The 19,557-nt window shown below is 43.5% G+C and overlaps 1 protein-coding gene across 1 annotated transcript in view; it reads left to right on the top strand.

Moving 5' to 3' along the window:
* The first annotated feature begins 18,370 nt into the window (after window positions 1–18,370).
* The window catches only part of LOC105298197 (tyrosine-protein phosphatase non-receptor type substrate 1-like), a 30,180-nt gene continuing 28,993 nt past the window's right edge, over window positions 18,371–19,557 (top strand). The window contains exon 1 of the mRNA XM_023536653.1: window positions 18,371–18,474. Within this exon, the coding sequence (XP_023392421.1) occupies window positions 18,405–18,474 (70 nt within the window). The 5' untranslated portion in view covers window positions 18,371–18,404. The remainder of the gene's footprint in view (window positions 18,475–19,557) is intronic.

Raw genomic sequence — 19,557 nt, forward strand, 5'->3', positions numbered from 1 at the left:
CTTAGCTCCATTCTTATGCTTAGGACTTTAGACCTTATATGCATAAGACTCAAATAGTCACAAGTAGATATCATTTGCCTCTTTCTACAGATGAGGAAACTGTGGCCCAGGTTTGACCAAAGTCCTGTGGCTGGTGCAACCACTTCATTGAACTGGGTGCACCTTGCAGTGTTGTAAGACTGAACTGGCTTTACATTGATGTCCCTTTCCTGAAGAGCCAGGGCTTCTCTGTCTTTCTCAACCATTAGGCCAGGGCTCGGGCCCATACTCATGATGAGGGTTCTCGGGGCCTTAGACCCCATAAGAGGTTGTGCTTACAGACTGGGTGAGATCCACTTCCTATTAGCACTGGAATCAGGAAGAAGCCTGGCTTGGCTCTACTCACAGGAACCAAGCCTTGCCCAGTGGGCATGTGGCTAGCCTGGGTGAGCTCTGTGGGTACCTGGGTACTCCTCAGACCACTTTCCAGAAGATTCCACTTCTCAAACTTTCCAGCCTCACATGGCAGGCTGCCCATGGCTACCCCCTACAGCCCTACTCTGGTGTCATCAGTCTCCTACTTCTGTGCAGATAGCGTGACTAAAGCTGCAGGGCAGATGTATGGGCCCTTGAAAGCCAAGTCACTGCCTCCAGGAAGCCTTCTCTGCTTTCTAATTGGTAGTGCTTTCTCCTTTTCCTTACCTCCATAACACCCCATGTTCCCTTTTATTTATTTATCCAAATATCCTTCCATCCAACCCACATTCATTGAGTACATACTCTGCTCCTGGCATTTATACACTAGTGAAGAAGAACATAGTCTCTGCCTTCACAGAGCTTACAGTCTAATAAGGGAAAGTAGGCACTGGTTGCCAATTAAAAATCAAATTACAGCCATGATGACTGCTATGCAAGAGAAGCTCCTGAACCTCTGAAAGGTATTGGGGAAGAAAAGATTTTCCTGAGGAAGGAATACTTCACCCAAGACCATTAGCCACTTGAGGCTACTGAGCACTTGAAATTGTGGCGAATGCCGTCGGGAAGCTGAATTTTAAATTTCATTTAATTGTATTACTTGAACTTTAAATTTTAAAATTGAAACAGTACAAAAATATACACGTGCTTTGTTGTTAAACACAACTTTATTGTTTTGGTGGGACTACATTTCACTTTAACTGTTGAATTTTCAAAGAGTAAAGGGAAAAATAATGCAAATGATCATGATAATTCTATATTGGTTACATATTAAAATGATATAATTTCAGATGTTGAGTTAAATAAAATATGTTAGTTAAAATTTATATCACCTGTTTCTTTTCACTTTTTCGATGTGGATACTAGAAAATCTAAAACTCCCAATGTGGCTTACCCTGTATTCTAGGGGCAGAGCTGAGCTAAGAGCAGAAAGTCCCGTAGGAGGAGTTAACAGGTGGAAGAAGTGTGAAGGGTATGGGGCAGTCACATTTTTTAGGATGGAAAAATATTTATTTAGCTCCATTTTATACCTAGGACTTTAGACCTAAGACTCAAATAGTCACAGGTAGATATCACTAGTCTCTTGCTACAGATGAAGAAACTGAGGCCCAGGTTTGACCAAGGTCCTATGGCCAGTATGACTTCCTCATTGAACAGTCTGCACTTTGCAGGGGTGCCAACTTGAACTGGTTTTATTTATCACTGAGTGCTGCTTTTTCAAACTTCAACTGCCTGCCCCTCCGTCTCTTAAGGCAGAGCCTACCATTCTGGACAATTGCAGGAAAGGTACTCTATAATTGTTGAATGAATGGAAGATATGGGTGAGTCATTTTATTGAACTTTTATGAAAAAGCTATTCTGTGTCAGACCCCGTTTAAAGCCCAATCTGAGCTAAGCCAGTCCCAAATGCCGATATTCCAGTGCAGTGCCAACCTGACACCCTCTCCCTCACCATGGCCAGCGCTGACCCCAAGTCCCTGCTGAGGGATCTAGAAGGGGTGGAGGTGAAGTGGTCTTTTACTCTTCCTTCTCTGAATTGAGTCCCAGGTGTGGATCCTTTGGGGGGCTCTACGTGTATGTGTGTGTATATGTGTGTGTGTGCGGGGGGGGGTGCCCTTGGCACAGCTGTCTTGTGCTTGATCTGATTCAGCTCTACAGGTCTGGCCCCTAGAATCCACACGGTGGTCTCTTGCTTCTAAGGCCTCTTGAGTGGGCTGCCAACAGGATACTCTGTTTGCCCACCCTCCTCAATGTTGGGGGCTCTCTAAGGACCTTGCCCTGCTGCATGCCACATGGGGGAAGTTCAGGCTGCTCCCCTTCCACCCCACCTCTCTGCCCTGTCATCTCTTTTCAGTTCCTTTTTCTCCTGCTCAGGGTTGCAAATCTGCTGTCTGCCTCAGAAGACACTTGGAGGAGAAGATGACCTCCTCTTCCTGCAAGCCCTCAGCCTCTAGGAGTTATCTTCTTGGAATGCTTTGCTCAGCTGAGGCGGAGGTGGGCTTGAGAGGGGAGAGATTCCATAACAGTCTTTCCCAGGCTGACAGCTCTCCCCCTTCTCCCCCTACAGTTAGCTGAGTGTACAGAGCATGGGGGAGACGGGATGGATGGAAGACAATGGCTGGACTTTGCTGCTTCTTAATCAGTCCTGAGCACACACCTAGTCCCAAGGTTCATTCATTATTATTGAATACTTACTATGTGCCTAAGACAGTGGTGGATACTGGTTACTGAAATTAACAAAAGACAGCAATCTTCATGGTCATTTGTTTTTCATGGGGTAACAGATAAAAACCAATAAGTATATACGCCAGGGCCAGCCATTGGGAAGCCAAATAGAGTAGAAGGGTATGTGGGAGGAGGGATCAGGAGCAACCAAGCGAAAAGCTGGGGGAATGGTTGCTGCGTATAACATTTGTCTTCCCCCAATTTGGAGCCCAGTAGACAATTCTGGGCCACAGGAGAAGTCCCGGCTGAGCTTGTGCAAACCTAGTGAGGCGATGGGGCAGGGGCTTGGTTTTTAAGCCTATGCTGCATCTTTGTTTTATTTGGTTGTGTGTGTCTGGGCTTATTTCACCAACCCTTCTTGGCCACATTCCATTTATTCTGTAGTCCCAAGAGACATCCCTGGGCCTGCACCACAGCAGGCCCTCAATCATGTCTCCAGCGTGGAGGAGGCTCACCACCTCAGAGGGAGTTCTGTAGCAGAAGCCTGAGGAGGAGCCAGTGCTTTCCTGCTCTGGTTCACGGGGCATAAGAAATAGTCAGCATCCAAGCCCAAGGCAGCAGGCACCTCCTCAGCTAGACTCCTCAAACTTGAGGGTTTGGGGTTTAGAAAAAAGCTTGGGCCACAGTAACCACTTCTCTCACTGTGACTCACACTGCCACACCAGGCTGGGGGAGGGAGGGTGTCTGGGAGGTGCGAGGTCCACCTGTCAGGAGACGGGCAGTGGCTCCTGGGCTCATGTAAAGCCTCATCTGGAGGTGGGTGCCTGGCACAGACCAGGGACACTGTGAGCCTCCTGCCATGACTGCCACACTTGGGCAGGCCCTGTCCTCCTTCCTGCCTACCCTTCTGCTGGGATTCACAGGTGAGTCCTGACTGCTGTCGGGGGGAGCCTAAAAGCAGGCAGGGGGGCCCTCGGTGATACCAAATCCAGTCACCTTGCGTTGTGAGGTGTAGGTGGGGACCGAGGCCCAGAGGACCGAGCTGAGCTGTGGACCTGCCTGCCAGGATGCTCTTTTGCGTCTTTTCCTCAATATGGACCTTGTGAGAAACAGAGATGATGGTAGCTTTGGAAGTCAGGAAGAAGATATGACATGAGGATGGGGCTCAGGGGCGGTCCAGGGGTGAAAGAGGAGCCTACCTCCTACTCACTTTCTTTGATACCAACTCTGGTCTGTGTGGCTACCAGGTCGAGGTAAGAGAGGGCATGAGGGTAGACAGAAGGAGAGAGGAACCCCCAAGTGATGAAGCGTGGGAGACTGCTGGATCTGCTTAACATCTCTCCTTAGCCACTAACAGGCTGTGTGACCTCGCGCAAGTCACTAAACCTCTCTGAGTTTCTGTTTCTTCTTCTGAAAAGTGGGGCTATCACAATCCAGTCTCCCGCAGTTGGGATGCGGATGAAGACGAGCACACTCACCTGAAAGTGTTTCATAAACCACAGGATGCTGTGTGCGGATGGGGTGATAATTATCATTAGAGTTTATTCAGAAGACAGCACTATGCAGAAGGTAACGGAGGTCTTTGACACATTCCTATGGCCTCCGGAGCTGCCTTCCATCACCTGTCACCCTGTGTTGTCATTGCTAGTTTATTTGCACCCCCCTCCCCACACACACACATCTGACCAGATGCTCCTGAGGGCAGGAGTCCTATCTGACGCACCTCTGTGTCCCTAGCACCCAACTCACATACTAGCTCAAAGTAGGGGCTCAGTGGATGCTGTGAAGACTTGGAGAGGTCCTGGCTCTCAGATCTCTGAAGGCTGTCCTGAGGTGAAAGCAAGAGTCTAGTCCTGGGAATCAATTATCCATAATTAATTCTGTCCCTCATCCCACATCTACTCTATCACCAAGTTTGTTGGCTCTATCTAGCAAACGTGTCTCAGGTCTCTCTATTTCTCAGCTCCGCAGTCCAGGCACCATCATTGCCCACATGGCGTCCACATCAGCCTCCTCACTGGCTTCCCTGCTCCCAAATGCCACCCTCCTGTCCATTCTCTACACAGCAACCCAAGTTATCTTCTAAAACAAGTCAATAAGATCACCTTGCCCCTCTGCTTAAAATCTCCCATGGCCTCCCATCACACTCAGAATAAGATCAAGAGTGTCACCACGTCCCACAAGGCTCTTCTCCATCTGTACCTCTTTGCCCACATTGCTGAAGTCCTACGGACCTCTCAGTTTCTCAAGCCCACTAAGCTCTCCCTGCCTGAGGTATTCTCCCTTGCTCTTCTCACTTCCCCTGCCCCTTCCCATGACTGGCTCCTATCCATTCCTCAGTTTCGGCTCAAAATGTCACCTCCTCCAGGAATCCTTCTCTTACCACCCTTCTGGAATATTTTCTCTCTGCACTCTTTGGGTTTCCCTGAAGTCACTGTGCCCCAGTTGTAATGATATATTTGCTCCTTTACTTGTTATCATCTGTTTATATGCTCCCTGAGGCTGGGACCAGACATGGTGCACAGTAGGTCCACAGGGCCTGACAACACAGGCACCTCTGCCAGGCCGTTGAATGTTGGATGCATCCCTCTCGCAGTGTGCAGACAAGTGCTCTCTTTCATAGCTGGGCAGCCCTTTATCACTCTGATGGGCCCATCCCAGAGGACAGCCCCGGGAAATTTAGTGCCTTTCAACTGCACCGCTGGCCCCTTCAGCAACCAGGACTTCAATGTCACCTGGATGAAGGACAGAGATGAGCATCCAGCCTCAGCTCAGCGCCCAATGACTAATGACAAAGGCAATTACTTCATCACCAGTAAGGTGTGGGTGAAACTGGCCCCCCAAGATGTCTCATCAGAGATCACCTGTGAAGTCACCCATGGGGACCTGGCAGAGCCCCTGTATAAGACTATGAACCTCTCCCAAGTGCTTCGAGGTGAGTGGGCAGTAGGGTGGAGTGGAGGACATAGTTTTCCCTGGCAGCATTGGTTTCTGAAGTCTTTTGCTCAAAGCCTCATTTCACTAATGAGAAGCTGGAATTCCTCATTTCCACGGCTGATCACACAGTATAGCCATTAAAGTCACAGGTTCCAGGGGCTAACCATCTGGGTTTAATCCTCTGTACCACTTTAAAACTTGTGTGATGTTGAGTAAGTTACTTAACCTCTTTGTGCCTCAGTTTCCTCCTAGATGGAAATAAAATGAAGACCTACCTCATAGGTTTGGTGTGAAAGTTAAATGAGTTATTCCTTATAAAACATCTAGAACAGTGCCTGGCACACTGTAAATTGTTTATAAATATTTTATTTCATTATTATCTGGCCCAACTTTTCATTCCAAACATCTTTATTTTATCAATATCGTTGTTATTATTTATTAATTTTAAATATTTATTATTCATTCAAAAAACGACTATTTATTATGAGTCAGGCACTGTTTTAGGTGCTGAGGATATAGCAATGTATAAAATTAAGTTCATATCCTCATGAGCATTATATTTTAGTAATTCATAAAATTCTATTTCATGATATGAAATATTTCAAACATACAGAAAATAATATACCAGACACCCATGTACTCCTACCCATATTTAATGAATATTAACATTGAATTAACATTACATTGAGCATACAGGAAAAAATTACTTCTTAAAAAAAAAAGTAACAGATGAGAGAGTGAGAGATCTTCTTATGGCTGGTTCCTAGAAGAGAGAAACATATGGGGAAGGTGGGCAAGCGTAATTTCAACAGATGTTTCTTTCTGTTCCTCGGTCTAGTTGTCCCCACTGTGAAGATCACCACCAAACCCTCTGGGGCATCCTTCCATGTGCATGAGAGAGTGAATCTCACTTGCCATGTGAGCCACTTCTATCCTTCCCACCTGAACCTCATCTTGATGAAGAACAGACACAGGATCCAGACCGTGTCATCCCCTCAGGCCACAAGAAACCCAGATGGGACCTACTCTCTGGAGCACATGTGGCAGGCAGAGGCCACACTGAATGGGAGCGAGTTTGCCTGCTGGATAATCCAGGATGAGCAGCCCGCAGTCCAAGTCAACATCACGCTGCGGGCTCAGGCACCCAGGATGGGGAAAGGTGGGTGCAGCCTGTTACCCAGCCCATCTGGGTAGCATGCCTGGGAGGATCCAGTCTGAAACACAGGCCACCTGCCTGGTGTGCAGACAGTAAGTAGTAGGTCAGGAACTCAGGGCAGCACCGGATGAAGATGCCCTGGGCTGGTGATAAAAACTCTCAGGCATTCACTCCTAAATTCCATTCCTCCCTCCCTCTCCCACTCCCTCACCAGGAAGGAGTGGGACTTCCCCTCCTCAATTCTACACTTTCTTCAGATTGAAAGTTCTCTGCTTTAACACCAGGTTGCAGAAAACAGGAGAAATTAAGGGCTACTGGGCACCAAATTCCTTTATAGGAAGTCTTTTAATCAAGACTGGTTCAGCTTGAAGTTTCTGGAAGTCAGTTTTAATGGGGCGCCAGAAATCTTGACTCATTTAGCTGGGAAACAGAGTGGGTGCAGTGGCAAGCTTCTCATTCTCTCTACTACTCATTTTGCTTTCTCTTTCTCCTTCCTCTGCCTCTTTTTCTCTCTGTCTTCTCATTCTGTTATTCCTCCTCCTTCTCCCTGTCCCCTATCCTGACCCTCTTTCTCCTCCGTCTCTCTCTCTCTCTTTGTGTCCTCAGATAACTTTGTCCACTAGGGGGAGCTGCCTGCTAGCAGTTCTAACCCTAAGAAGCGAACTGTTTTCTTGGTCCAGCTTGGATCAGCTAGAGGGGAATGATAGATAGGAGGGAGGAGATGGGCAGTGGAAGAGGAAGTGGAGAGAGGGAAGATTGGGCAGGCCTGGGTCAGGCATGGCTAAGCCGAAGTGTGGGCGGACAGTTCTCCAGAACCACAAGCAATGGGGAAGGACAGCTCCCTCTCGGAAGTATGAGCGGCTGTGCCTGCGTGCATATATTGTAGCTCAGCCGCTACAGAGGAAAGGCAGACACAGGATGCCCGGCTGGCAACACGACATATCAACACAGCTGGGGCTTTGACTCAGCACTCTATTTCTCCCTGACAGAACTGACCTTTATCTGTCTGCCGTAAGAATTCTCAGAGGAATGATCCCCTTCACCACTCAGTTTCTCCGTGCCCTTTGTTGTTGTTGTACAGCAGAAATAAGAAAAAACGGTCACCCAGTGGGATATACAGATCTGATGAAAAACTCTAAACTGGGCCTTTCTGATTAGAATTATGTTGCATTATTTCTTTATTGACTCACTATGGATTTTCCCCTCTGTTTTATTTTTCGCCGTCGCCTGCCTGCGGTATATCTGGCCCACTGCTGCAAGGCTAACTCCTGAGAACATCGCTTTGATTCTACCATTACCCTGTGCAGCAGTTCCTACCACCCTGTGGTTTACAGCAAGGAAGGGAACTTCTTTTTCTGGCATTTGATATTAACATAGCTTGGCAGCTACACTTCCTCAATCTGGCCCATGATGCCCTTCTTCAGCACCCTGCCCCTCATGCGCTGTGCCTCTGTTCACGTTTAGCTGACACCTGCACAGCACTCACTGTGCACCAGGTGTCCTCACATGCCTTACCTGACATAAGACAGCCGGTAAAGGCAGCAGAGGGATGGAGGTCTCAGGGATGGAGGAGTTAAAATTATAAGGCGGGTTTGTCTCTTTGCAAATTCAATGTGCTTTTCTATATTTTTTCCTTACATCCTGCCTGAGAATATAAACTTTAGTGTTATCTTAAATATCTTCTCGAATCAATCGTAAATGCTCTATTTCTGATATTTATTTCCTCCCGAATGGTCATATCTGCCCACATCATTCAGCTCTGCCACTGACTAGCTGTGGGCCTTGGACAAGTTACCCAGCTTGTCTGGGCATCAGTTTTCTCATCCATAAAATGAGAACAGTCATAGCTCCCACCTCCTACTGTTATGGTGAGAATTCAGTGAGTTAGGCAGGACCCATCATCAGGGTTGTGTGACATGGATGTGACCATGAGGTGTGGGTGACAATCGGCCTCCTTATGTACTGCTGGGTCCCCTGTAGTTTCATTGTCTGACTTCTGATATCAGCTTCAGAATCAAACTCCTTTTAGAACATAATCTTTAAACCCTGTGGACAAGGAGGCAATTAGGCTTCTTGATAGAAACACTGAGGATTTATTCACACAGGAGGGGTGTCTCCTTGCAGGCAGGAGAGGCCACTCTTACATCTTACAAGGCCCCCTTCAGCGATCTGAGCCAGGCACAAGCATCCAACTGACATACATGTCCTCCGAGTTCCCTACACGGCAGGTCACGGTGACGTGGCTTAAAAATAACCACAACCTGCCAAAGCTCCAGACCAGTGTCCATCTCAGCGGAGACACCTACAATGTGACCAGCAGTGTGCTCATCCCTCTGCAAGCTGATGACGTGCTCTCCCACGTCTTCTGCCACGTCTGGCACAACACAACATTGGTTCTCCAGAAAACCATCAGCCTGGACCAGTACCTCCGTGGTAAGGAGTTTCTCTTCATTCAGCTGGGTTAGTTGGGCTGTGGTTGTCTCTGAGCCTCAGTTTTCTCATCTGAAAAATGGCACATCCCTTACTTGCTTATGGCAAGGATTCAATGAAGTGATACTTGTAAAGTATTGAACACATGTCTTGCTCATATTAACCAGGCACAAGTGGCAATTGTTGTTGTTATTACGTATCATTATTACTATTTATATCACCTCTCAGAACTCAGTTTTCTCATCAGTAAAATGGAGACAAAATATCTTCTAGGAATAAATAATAAATTTAATTTTATTATTTTATACAAAAAGGCTGTAAAGGTCTTTGAAACATCTAAATGTTAGAGATTATGATGTCTTCGATCATTGCTCATACCTGGGTGAGGACTTGATTTTTCATCTGATATTTTTTGTTGACTTTCCTAGCCTAGACCAATGTTTGGCAGGTCCATAAATTCAGTGAGTTCATAATATATCATGCCTAGAAGGAGTCTTAGTGATCGTTCCATGACAACTCTAAAGCCCAGAGAAGGCAAGCGAGTGGTCCAAGGTTGTACCGCAGTAAAATTGATTCTTTAAATGTACATAGGACTTTAAAGTATACAAAATGTCTTCCTCTTTATCTTGTGTGCTATAATCATGGAAGTAAACACATCATTTTGCATGACTAAAAATATTGATATCAATGTCTCAAATGAGCACAGCACACCATCAAAAAGCATGTTCGTGTGGGTCGACTTATTTAATGTGTACAATTTTCCTATACTGGTTGTCCCATTCGTGGTTTACAGAAGGAAACAGGTTCAAAGACGTGAAAGCTTCCCAAGGTTGTGAAGCTGGTGAATGAGAGGCATTTGACGTGAATTCTGGCTTCTGACTCTGCTACTACCAGCTGTGGGATTTCCCGCTAGTTGCTTAAATTCTTTTAGCCTCAGTATCTTTGACTATAAAGTAGGAAAATGATCATTCAGGGGGTCCTACTTATCTAAGTGTTTATTATATAATTCCCTGGAGTTAGGACAATTATTTAGAGGAGCAAAAGTCATGGAAAATACGAATATTCACAAATGAATTGGTTATTTATAAAATGAGCCCCCACTCAAAGTCCCTCCCTGCTCAACATTGTGCATCTCTGATTGGGTTTCCTGTCATGGAAATGTCTCTGTGGGTGTCTTTATTTGGGTTCCCCTGAAAGCAGAGCCCACAACCAGGACTTAAGTGCAGGTGGAATAAGGGATGGGGAGAGTGAGACAGACAGGGAAGGAGGGACACCGAAGAATGGGGGAGATAGAGAATGAAGTGTCTCTGTGGATGACTGAGGCTCAGCATCACTGGGGACCCGCCGAGGGACTGTGTAGCCTATTCCTCAAGATTGCCCCATGAAGGAGGGAAGGCTGGGATGTGCCTGCATGGGCTGGGTGGCATTTTGTGGTGATGGAGAAATCCTGAGGCAAAGAATCAGGTAGGTGTTTCAGGAATTTGAGATGGGAAGTGGCACCACCCAGCACCGTAGGCCTGAGATCAGTCGGCTAGCGGCAGTTGTGGAGCCCAGAAACCCTCTGCTCTAGGACATAGGTCTTGCCTCGATGGAAGTGTGGCAAATATCAGACCACACTGTGCACATAGACTCCACGTTCATTGCAATATGGCAGTGTTATATTTCAAGAAGTTGATGTAAATGATGTTGGGGAACTGCTGAGATCGTAGGCAAAGCCTCTGAGTGGTTAAAGATGGAAAAAGAAGGAAAAAATCTATAATCCTAATGATTCTGTGGACAAGTGAAAAGAGAACACTTTGATTAAGAGAGGCCCCTGTGAAAAGTGATAAAACACTCAAATAATTTTTCAAAATTCTCTGTTAATGATTGTGCTGTGAATGTGAAATTCAAAATGAAGGATTTGTTGATACTATATAGTATGTTTTTGGCAAAATAATATGCCAAATTCTTACACTCCCAAAACTTGTTCCTTCTAAGAGTTGTGCAGAGTTTTAATTATATTCTATATTTAACTTAAAATATAAATTAATAAAATTATTTCTATAATTGAAGTGTTTTTCCAAGATGAAGTTTCAACCAGTTCCTTTTTGACAATTTCTATGAAATTGGGCCTTGATTTTGCATAGAATCCTTCTAAATGGCTTTTTGTTTTATTTGTTTTCTGATGCCAGATAGCTTTCTGTGTTTACCTCATTTGGTTTTGTAAGGATTAAATAAGATTACACATGCACGCTACCTCAAGCACTGCCATTTTGTGCATGGAAGTAGTAATCATCAGCTGTGCCTTGGTCTCTACCCTCATGACACTTCCCTGGACATATATATACAGCCAGGAGAACTCACTTGTGGCTGGAAAAAGGTATCTGAGCTTCTCTATTCTTTTATTGGTCCTTTCCTCCCTCTTGAGCCCATGACACTTGCTTGGTGGACTGTTCTCCATGGGTAGCACCCCAGTTACCAGGTCTTCACCATCCTGGGTCCTCCCTTCTCAGGGTCCTGACCCTTGTTTGGCATGAATCCCTGCTTCTATGCTGAAGGAGAAAGACTAAATACAGATTGTCACCTTCTGGGGTTGGTGTTGTCTGTCTCACCCATTAGCATCATCATTGATAGAATTTTATAGGTCTGGGTGGGTTGAGTGTGAAGAAAGGATATTTTCAGGTCAGATGCCCCTAGTTCCTTCTAATTGCCCTACATAAGGACTTAGTGGTTCTACCCTAGACCAAGCACTGAAGTCTTAACTAGCCCCATGATAGCTGATCTGACCTTAGACAGTTTCATAATTTAAGAGTCTTGATAGTTTCATAATTTAAGAATCTTGGAAAGAGGGAGCAAGTGACATGCACAAAGTCTTGCAGTTGGCTATGGTGTTAGTGCAGGCACCAGAATCTGGATCTCCCATCCTTTGGTTTAGAGTTAGAACTACACCATGCTGTATGCTCATATAAATTGTACTGAGATAGTTCATGTTTTGTAGTATTTTAAATACTCCAAATTTTCCTCATTATAAATACATTCTATTGCACAGTTGAAAATCTGGTTGAAGAAATTCTAGACATCATTAGATCAAAGTTTTTGAAGCAAGGAATCTTAAAGGCTTATAGCTAAAGTTTGGATGTCAGAATAACATAACAGTAAAACATACTGTCTCTTGCATGATTCCAGTCACTTATGACCTTGTGTAAGTTGTGACAGGCAAGTTACTTAACCTTTCCAAACTCATTTTCACTCCTATGTAAAATCTTAGTGTCTTTGAGTCATAAAGATTTAGAGTATAGGAATCTTCAGATCTTAGAATTACCAAGTCATAGAGTCATAGATGAGTCAATAGGTTCATAGATTCTTAAATGGAATTCGAACTTCATCTTTTCATCTATAATGACCATAGCAGAAAGAAAGTAAAGATTAGGTGGCTTTCATCTTTCCATTTGTTCTTATGCATGCATGCATCCATCCAAGCACGCATTCACTCATGTGTTCACACTGTCACTTATCGTGCATTTATTTATGCATGCATCAGTTAACCAATACCTAAATCCTCCTCTGTGGTAGGTGCTGGGCAGATGACCTCATACTCAAGGAGCTCCCAAGCTCCCACAGTGGACTTCCTATACTGATTTTTGTTTTTTTTATGGGCTGTGTCAGTTCCCCCTGCAGTGACAGTATCCCAGTCTTCACCCTCCTCGTACTTGGTGGCCATTACTTGTCATGTGCAGAGGTTCTACCCACAGAGTGTACATCTCACCTGGCTGGAGAACTGCCGTATGTTCCAGGGAGCTGAGAAACCTACATCCAAGCAGAATAGTGATGGGACTTACACCCTGGAAAGCTTGCAGTTGGTGAATGCGTCATTGCAGGGGTCTGAACGGGTGTTCACCTGTAAGGTGCAACATGAGGCACGGCCTCCCATCCAGGCCAACCTCATACTGTCTGCAACAGCCCACGCCACATACAAACCCACTGGGAGCCCAGGTGAGCTCACCTCCACTCCTGGGATCAACTGGGTACCTTTTGTCTCCAGAGTAGATTCCAGAAGGCATTGGGGGAAGGAATTGGTAATCATTAAAGTCTTGCCCAACTTAAGAGTCTGTGATTCCTTGAATAACATTCTGTGATTCCAGAATGTTTTCTGGCCTGTGGCTTCCTTTAGATGTGGCCATCCTGAAAGATTCTTTCCTTTTTGAGGAAAGAGCGAACTCCCAGCTCAACCTCCATGAAAATTACAGAGAGTGTTCAGCTTAGGATGCTCACTTACTGGCAATTGTGCAATGACCTTTAGCAATGCTCTCTTGTCAAAATAGTGTTTTGGGTTATATGGAGAGACTTTTCCACAACCACATGTAACCATATAAGCAAGTCTGTAAGACAGTCTTACCCTGGAGACCCAACGATGTCTGCTCCAATGACAGAGCAGGATCTTCCACTTAATTCTTACATAGGTACTTAACCTCCCTGTGCTTCAGTTTATTCATCTGTAGATGAGCCTAATGTAGTAGAGATCAGTCTAATGAAATTCCAAACTCATAGAGTCCTTATGAGGATTAAATGAGTTAATATATGAAAATTCTACATACATGTCTACAATAAATGTCAGCTGCAATTATTATTTGAATTCAGACAAAGTTATTTTAAAATTTAGTTCACGGTAATTATAGCTTTTAAACTCAGATAACTGAGTCGATTATCCTCTCAGAGCCTCAGTTTATTCATCTATAAAATGGTGTTAATGATACTAGCCTCCTAAGATTGTATTAAAGGTAAAGTGAAATGACCAGAAGGTCTGAGGACACTGAGCTGATTGTCCAGGTTTGTACCCCTAGAATCTGGCACATTGGCTGGTGTGTAAAATATGTTCTAAATCAATATTTGTTGAGTCAAATTCAAGGCGGAGCTAAAAGTTCAAGATCATTGCTTATCTCTAAGAGAAAGCTGAGTATAGAGAAAAGAACACGGGCTTGATTGGAATCAGATAGATTTGGGTGCATTTAGTGGCTCTGAAAATTCCTGACCACAAAACATCAGAAAAGGTATTTAAACTCACAGAGTCCCAGTCAATGTCTCCTTCTGCCTATTGGTATTTAGGGCCAGAGATGCCTGCCATTATCTTTGTGATGTTCCTCCTGGGCTTCAAGGTGATGCTGCTGATGAGTTTCACAGTCACTTACATCCATAGGTGGTGGAACATTTAACGGGTAAGTTGAGAGTAGGCCTTAGTCCTTAGGAAGGGAGATCAGGGCCATTGTCATAGGTCTCTACCCTCATGACACTTCCCTGGACACATATATACAGCCAGGAGAACTCACTCGTGACTGGAATGAGGTATCTGAGCTTCTCTATTATTTTATTGGTCTTTTCCACCCTCTTGAGCCCACGACACTTGCTTGGTGGACTGTTCTCCATGGGCAGCACCCCAGTTACCAGGCCTTCATCCACAATGTCACGTGGTGCCACAAGGGTACTCCAGCCTCAAGAGAAGGTTATGAATACTTATTTCCTCCAATGTCTCTTGGAATTCTAAGAGCTTGCAACACTCACACATTGTGTAGTGCCTTGGAATTTGAAGGTTTCAAATTAAGTTCTCTGGGACCCTGGACCAAGGGATGGGGGGGAGGGGGTTCAAGGTGTGGAGGTGGGGTGAAGGTCAAAGCTGTGAGACTCAAACTCCAAAGACTACTATATAATTCAGTTTTTATATGATATATCTTTGTAATGAATAAGAAAGTATTGGCAAAATCAACTGTTAGAACCTATGTGAGGGATGTGGAGATGCTATCTAGTGACAAAGATGAATGTATTAAGGAAGGGAGTTCAGATCTCAGAAAGAGGTGTTGATGTATAGTAACTAAGGGCTTCATTTCTTATCAGTACCATGAGCTCAGGCCAAGCAGAATGCCTGCCACATAGTAGGTGTTCAATAAGTATTCATGGATTTAATACATAAATGAATAAATGAATGCATGATTTCTCCCATAGCTCCTGCATGCCCTATGATAAACTGCCTCCTGCCCTCTCCAAGGGGCTCAAGTGGGGAGAAGAAGCTGCAAGGACCTGCAGGTTACCCAAGACCACTGTCCTTCACTCTGTCAGCCCCACCTCCACCATGGACATGCTCCCTCCACACACTTGCCTTCTTTCTGATAATAAAGCTGAGTCGAGGATAAACTTTGGTCATGGGGACTTGGGATTCTGGACCCTACTCATGAGCTTCAGGCTGGCCCTGCTCACTCAAAAGAGAACCAAGCAGATCAAGACAACAGGTTTTCATCTCTCTTGATCATGAACAACCCTAAATATTCAGAGCAGATTTTACTTTTTCCAGAGCTTTTGCAAGTAAGATTTTATTATAACACAAATGTATTTTGAAATTACTAAGTTAAAAAAGGATTTTTCTATTCTGAAATATATAGAGAATAAATAAAACTATTCGTGGACCTACTATCCTACCTTTGCAAAATATTAACATTGATACTTTTATAATATATGCATAAATCTTTAAGCAATATTTAATATTACTTTGCATGTTTTAATTTTTATATGAATGCTATTATACTGTGTACAGCACTTTGGAACTTGTTTTTTTTATGCTTAACACAGTTTGTGTGACTTAATCATGTGATATATATATATAGTTCCATTTTTATTAATTTTTCACTGATGTATAGTTTTCTATTGTAAGACTATCCTACAATTTACTGAATCTTCTCACGATAGATATTGAAGCTTTATCTAATATTTTGCTAGCACAGCTTTAGAACAAACAGTATATCCTTGCTTCCTTGGCACGTATGGGAGAGGTCCTCCTGTTCCTCTAATGTGGTCCACAAAGTAACAGTCCTGATATCATTTGGGAGATTTTCTTATACAAACAGAAGTGTTCAATTTTTAAAAAAGTTTTGTTCTTTCCATTTGTGCCTTTGATCTAGCTATATTTTCCTGATGTGTTTGTGTGTGTGTGTGTGTGTGTGTGTGTCTGTGTGTCTGTGTCTGTGTCTGTGTCTGTGTTTATTATAAGTGGTGGGAAATTTTCTTTTTTCCTCCACAGAGACAAATCATCCAGGATTTAATGGTCTGCACTGCCACTTTTACCATACATCAAGTTACCATAAAAATGTGGTTCTCTTCATGAGCTCTTTGTTCCAATGAGCTATTTGTCTCTTTGTCAGAATTGCCCTGTCTTAATTAGGATAGCTTTATAATAATTCTGATACTTCTTTTGGGTGAATCTTCCCACCATTTTTTGTTGTTCAAAATTGTCATGCTCTTCTTGGCCCAAACTCATTTTAGAATGATTTCGTTAAGTTCCAAGAAAAACTCTTTTAGAATTTTATTTGATTGCACCAAACTTATATATTTATTCAGGCAAATTGATATATTTTCAATATTGAGTTTTCTTATTCATATATAAATATACCTCTATTTATTTAGGTTTTCCTTTATGACTTTCCATTTATAATTTTACATGTTTTTCCCCATAATGTTCTTATATATCCCTAGTTAGAAATATCTTTAACACTTTTTAGTTTATGGAAACTTTTAAAATTATAATTAGTGTTTTCAGTGGTTTTTTTACTACTGCTTAGGATGGTAATTCATTTTGATCATCAATCTTATATCCAGCAAGCTTATAAAACTCTTACTAGTGCTAATACTATGGACATTCTTTCTATTTGCAATGTTTAAAACATTAATTATCTAACATTATTTTTTATCTTTATCAAAGTTACTCATACATATCATTAAAGAGTCAAATAGTTCTACAAGTTCTACATATGACAACACGTCTCCCTAATCGCACACCATTTTCTACCTCTCATAGGCAACAATTTTCAACTCTTTTAACTGATTATTTTAGATTTTAATGCTGTACTACATAGAGCATGCTTATGTTACCACTTCTTGATTTCTCACTCTTAGGCATTATTATTGACTCCCCACTAAGGAAAATGGGTATGCAGATTCTGTTCCTCCTCACCTCATGCCACACTTTGCTAATCCCCATCATCCTTATATTATTATATCGGAATTTTGGATAACTGAATAGGCAGTGCCTATGTCATAATGACCATGAGACTGCTATTTACAGCTGAATCTTGTAACATTCCCAGCTTTGCTCATGTTCATCTCTCAGGTGTGTGCCTATGTAACCACCACCGTGACCAGGACACAGACCAACCCCATGATCACAGAGGTCTCCTTGTGCTAGCCCTTTATAGTGACCCCATCCCTACCATACCCAACCTCTGCCAATGCCAGTCTACTCTCTATTCTATAGTTTCCAGAATGTGATATGAGTGGAATCATACAACGTGTTGTGTTTTGAGAATGACTTTGTTCACTTTATATAACGTGACCAAGAAACTTACAAGTTGTTGCACATGTAAATAATTCATTCTTTTTTATCACTGAGTAGCATTGCCTTGCATGGAGGTACCACGGTTTATCGAACTGTTCACTTTATTGGACCTTTTCGGTTGTTTCCAGTTTTTTGCTATTACAAAGAAAACTGCAATAAACATTCATACACAGATTTTTGTGGACACAAGTTTTCTTTTTTTTTTTTGAAGTAAATGTCTGGGAGTGTAATTTAATGGGTCTTATAACACACCTTCTCTCCTGAAAGAAGAGCAGATATGATTATTTTTGTTGGAGAAACATACAAATTCTAGGTCCACACTGCACTGTGCATTTCACTGTGGTATACCAGTTCCATCAGTAAAGGGTTGGAACAGCGAATCATTTCAGGAGCAGACCTGATTCCATCCCAACACTGAGAAGACCTGCTGAACCCTAGTCCTTCCACCATTTGAGTAGCTCTTGGTGAGTCTGGTGCAGATGAGACCCAAGCTGGCCACATCCTAGGGTCTTGGCTTTTGGAGTTTGAGACATAGCACACAACCCTTCTTGGCCTAGGTTCCCTAATGGGGCATCACCATGATAACCTCAGATGGGGTGAGGGGCACAATGGACAGAAGAGGCCCCAGGCCGGGAGGGAGCACCACTTTCTGTAGGCCTGTCTAAGTTTCTCTGAAACTGTAAGATGAATAACTCCACTTTGCAACCACCTCTACCACCCAGTTCTATTTCACAATCTAAAAGCAGGAACTGTTTAGTTTCTAGAAGCATAATACTGACTCACAGCTATTTCACCCATCCTAGGCCCTTCCTCTTATATCATGGGAGGCAGGGCTTCACTCCCCTCACAGAGCAGAGTCCAGATTTTCCAGCACACATTTGGACAGAGCAGGCTCCTCAGGTGTCCAGGATGCCTGTCCCTGCCTCCTGGACCCATCCTCCTCCTTGCCTGCTGCTGATTCTACTGCTGGGACTCACAGGTGAGCACTCCTTGGGGTAGAATCCCCTCTCCATGCCCCTGGACCTTCCCCTGTCCCTCGACTTTTAGGGCCTCATGGTAAACAAGAGTGAGCCATCCAGGGCTGCCACAGAAGAACAATACTGGGTGTTATCTGAAAGCACGAAATCAGGGGTCTGAGCAATTTTCTGTGGATTCAGTGCCTGAACCTGTTACCAGAGGCACCAAAACAATGATGCTTCAAAGCATAACAGTGACATTGTATGTGTATTAACTCATCTAATCCTCACAACATCCCTGTATGAGTACGATGATTCTTATCCCAGATTTGTCGATGCGGAAACTGAGGCAGAGACAGTGACTTGTCCAATGTCACCTACATAAGGCAGTTGCTCAGCTGCGTTTATTCCAGGCCGACCAGTTCCAGAGTTCATTCTTTAACCATGTTATGCTGCTTGGCTTCTCAGAGGAGGCTGATTGCAGAATAATCAGAAAATACAGTGAAGCAAAGAGAAGAAAGTCTTCATTCATCAGGTCACTCAGAGTCAGCAGAGTTAAAATTGTGCTGTGTACTCATGAACTTTTGTTAATGATGTGTTGGATGGTTCCTGTATGCCATTGTTTTTACTGAGCATTTAATATGTATTATTTCATTTAATCCTCAAGACAGCCTCTATACCAGCATGTTAGACCACATTTTTATATATATTTGTGAATGTATGTATCTACACGTGAGTATGTGCATTGAGTGGGTGTGAGGAAGTGCACACACACGCACACACAGGATTTTTGATTAGGTCTTTCCTTATTGTTTCTTCAAATCATTTTCAGTCCACATGAAATGTACATGAACAGATGTTTAGATCTCTGTCTCTCAAACACCGTCCTTTTTCATACTTCTCAAAATTACTGCTTACCTTCCCACTAACTTAAAACAAAGTTCTCTCTCTTCATAAAATGAGTAGAATTGTGTGCATTAATATCTTGTTCTTCGTCCATGTGGGATAAGGGTAAGGAGGAAAAAAGGGGATAAAAGATAAAGAGACTCCTTCCTGTATGACCTGTATCTGCAATTGTAATTGTATTTGTATATCTACATCTATAT

Source organism: Pteropus vampyrus, unplaced genomic scaffold (assembly GCF_000151845.1).
Source record: "Pteropus vampyrus isolate Shadow unplaced genomic scaffold, Pvam_2.0 Scaffold7, whole genome shotgun sequence".
NCBI classification, from domain to species: Eukaryota; Metazoa; Chordata; class Mammalia; order Chiroptera; family Pteropodidae; genus Pteropus; species Pteropus vampyrus.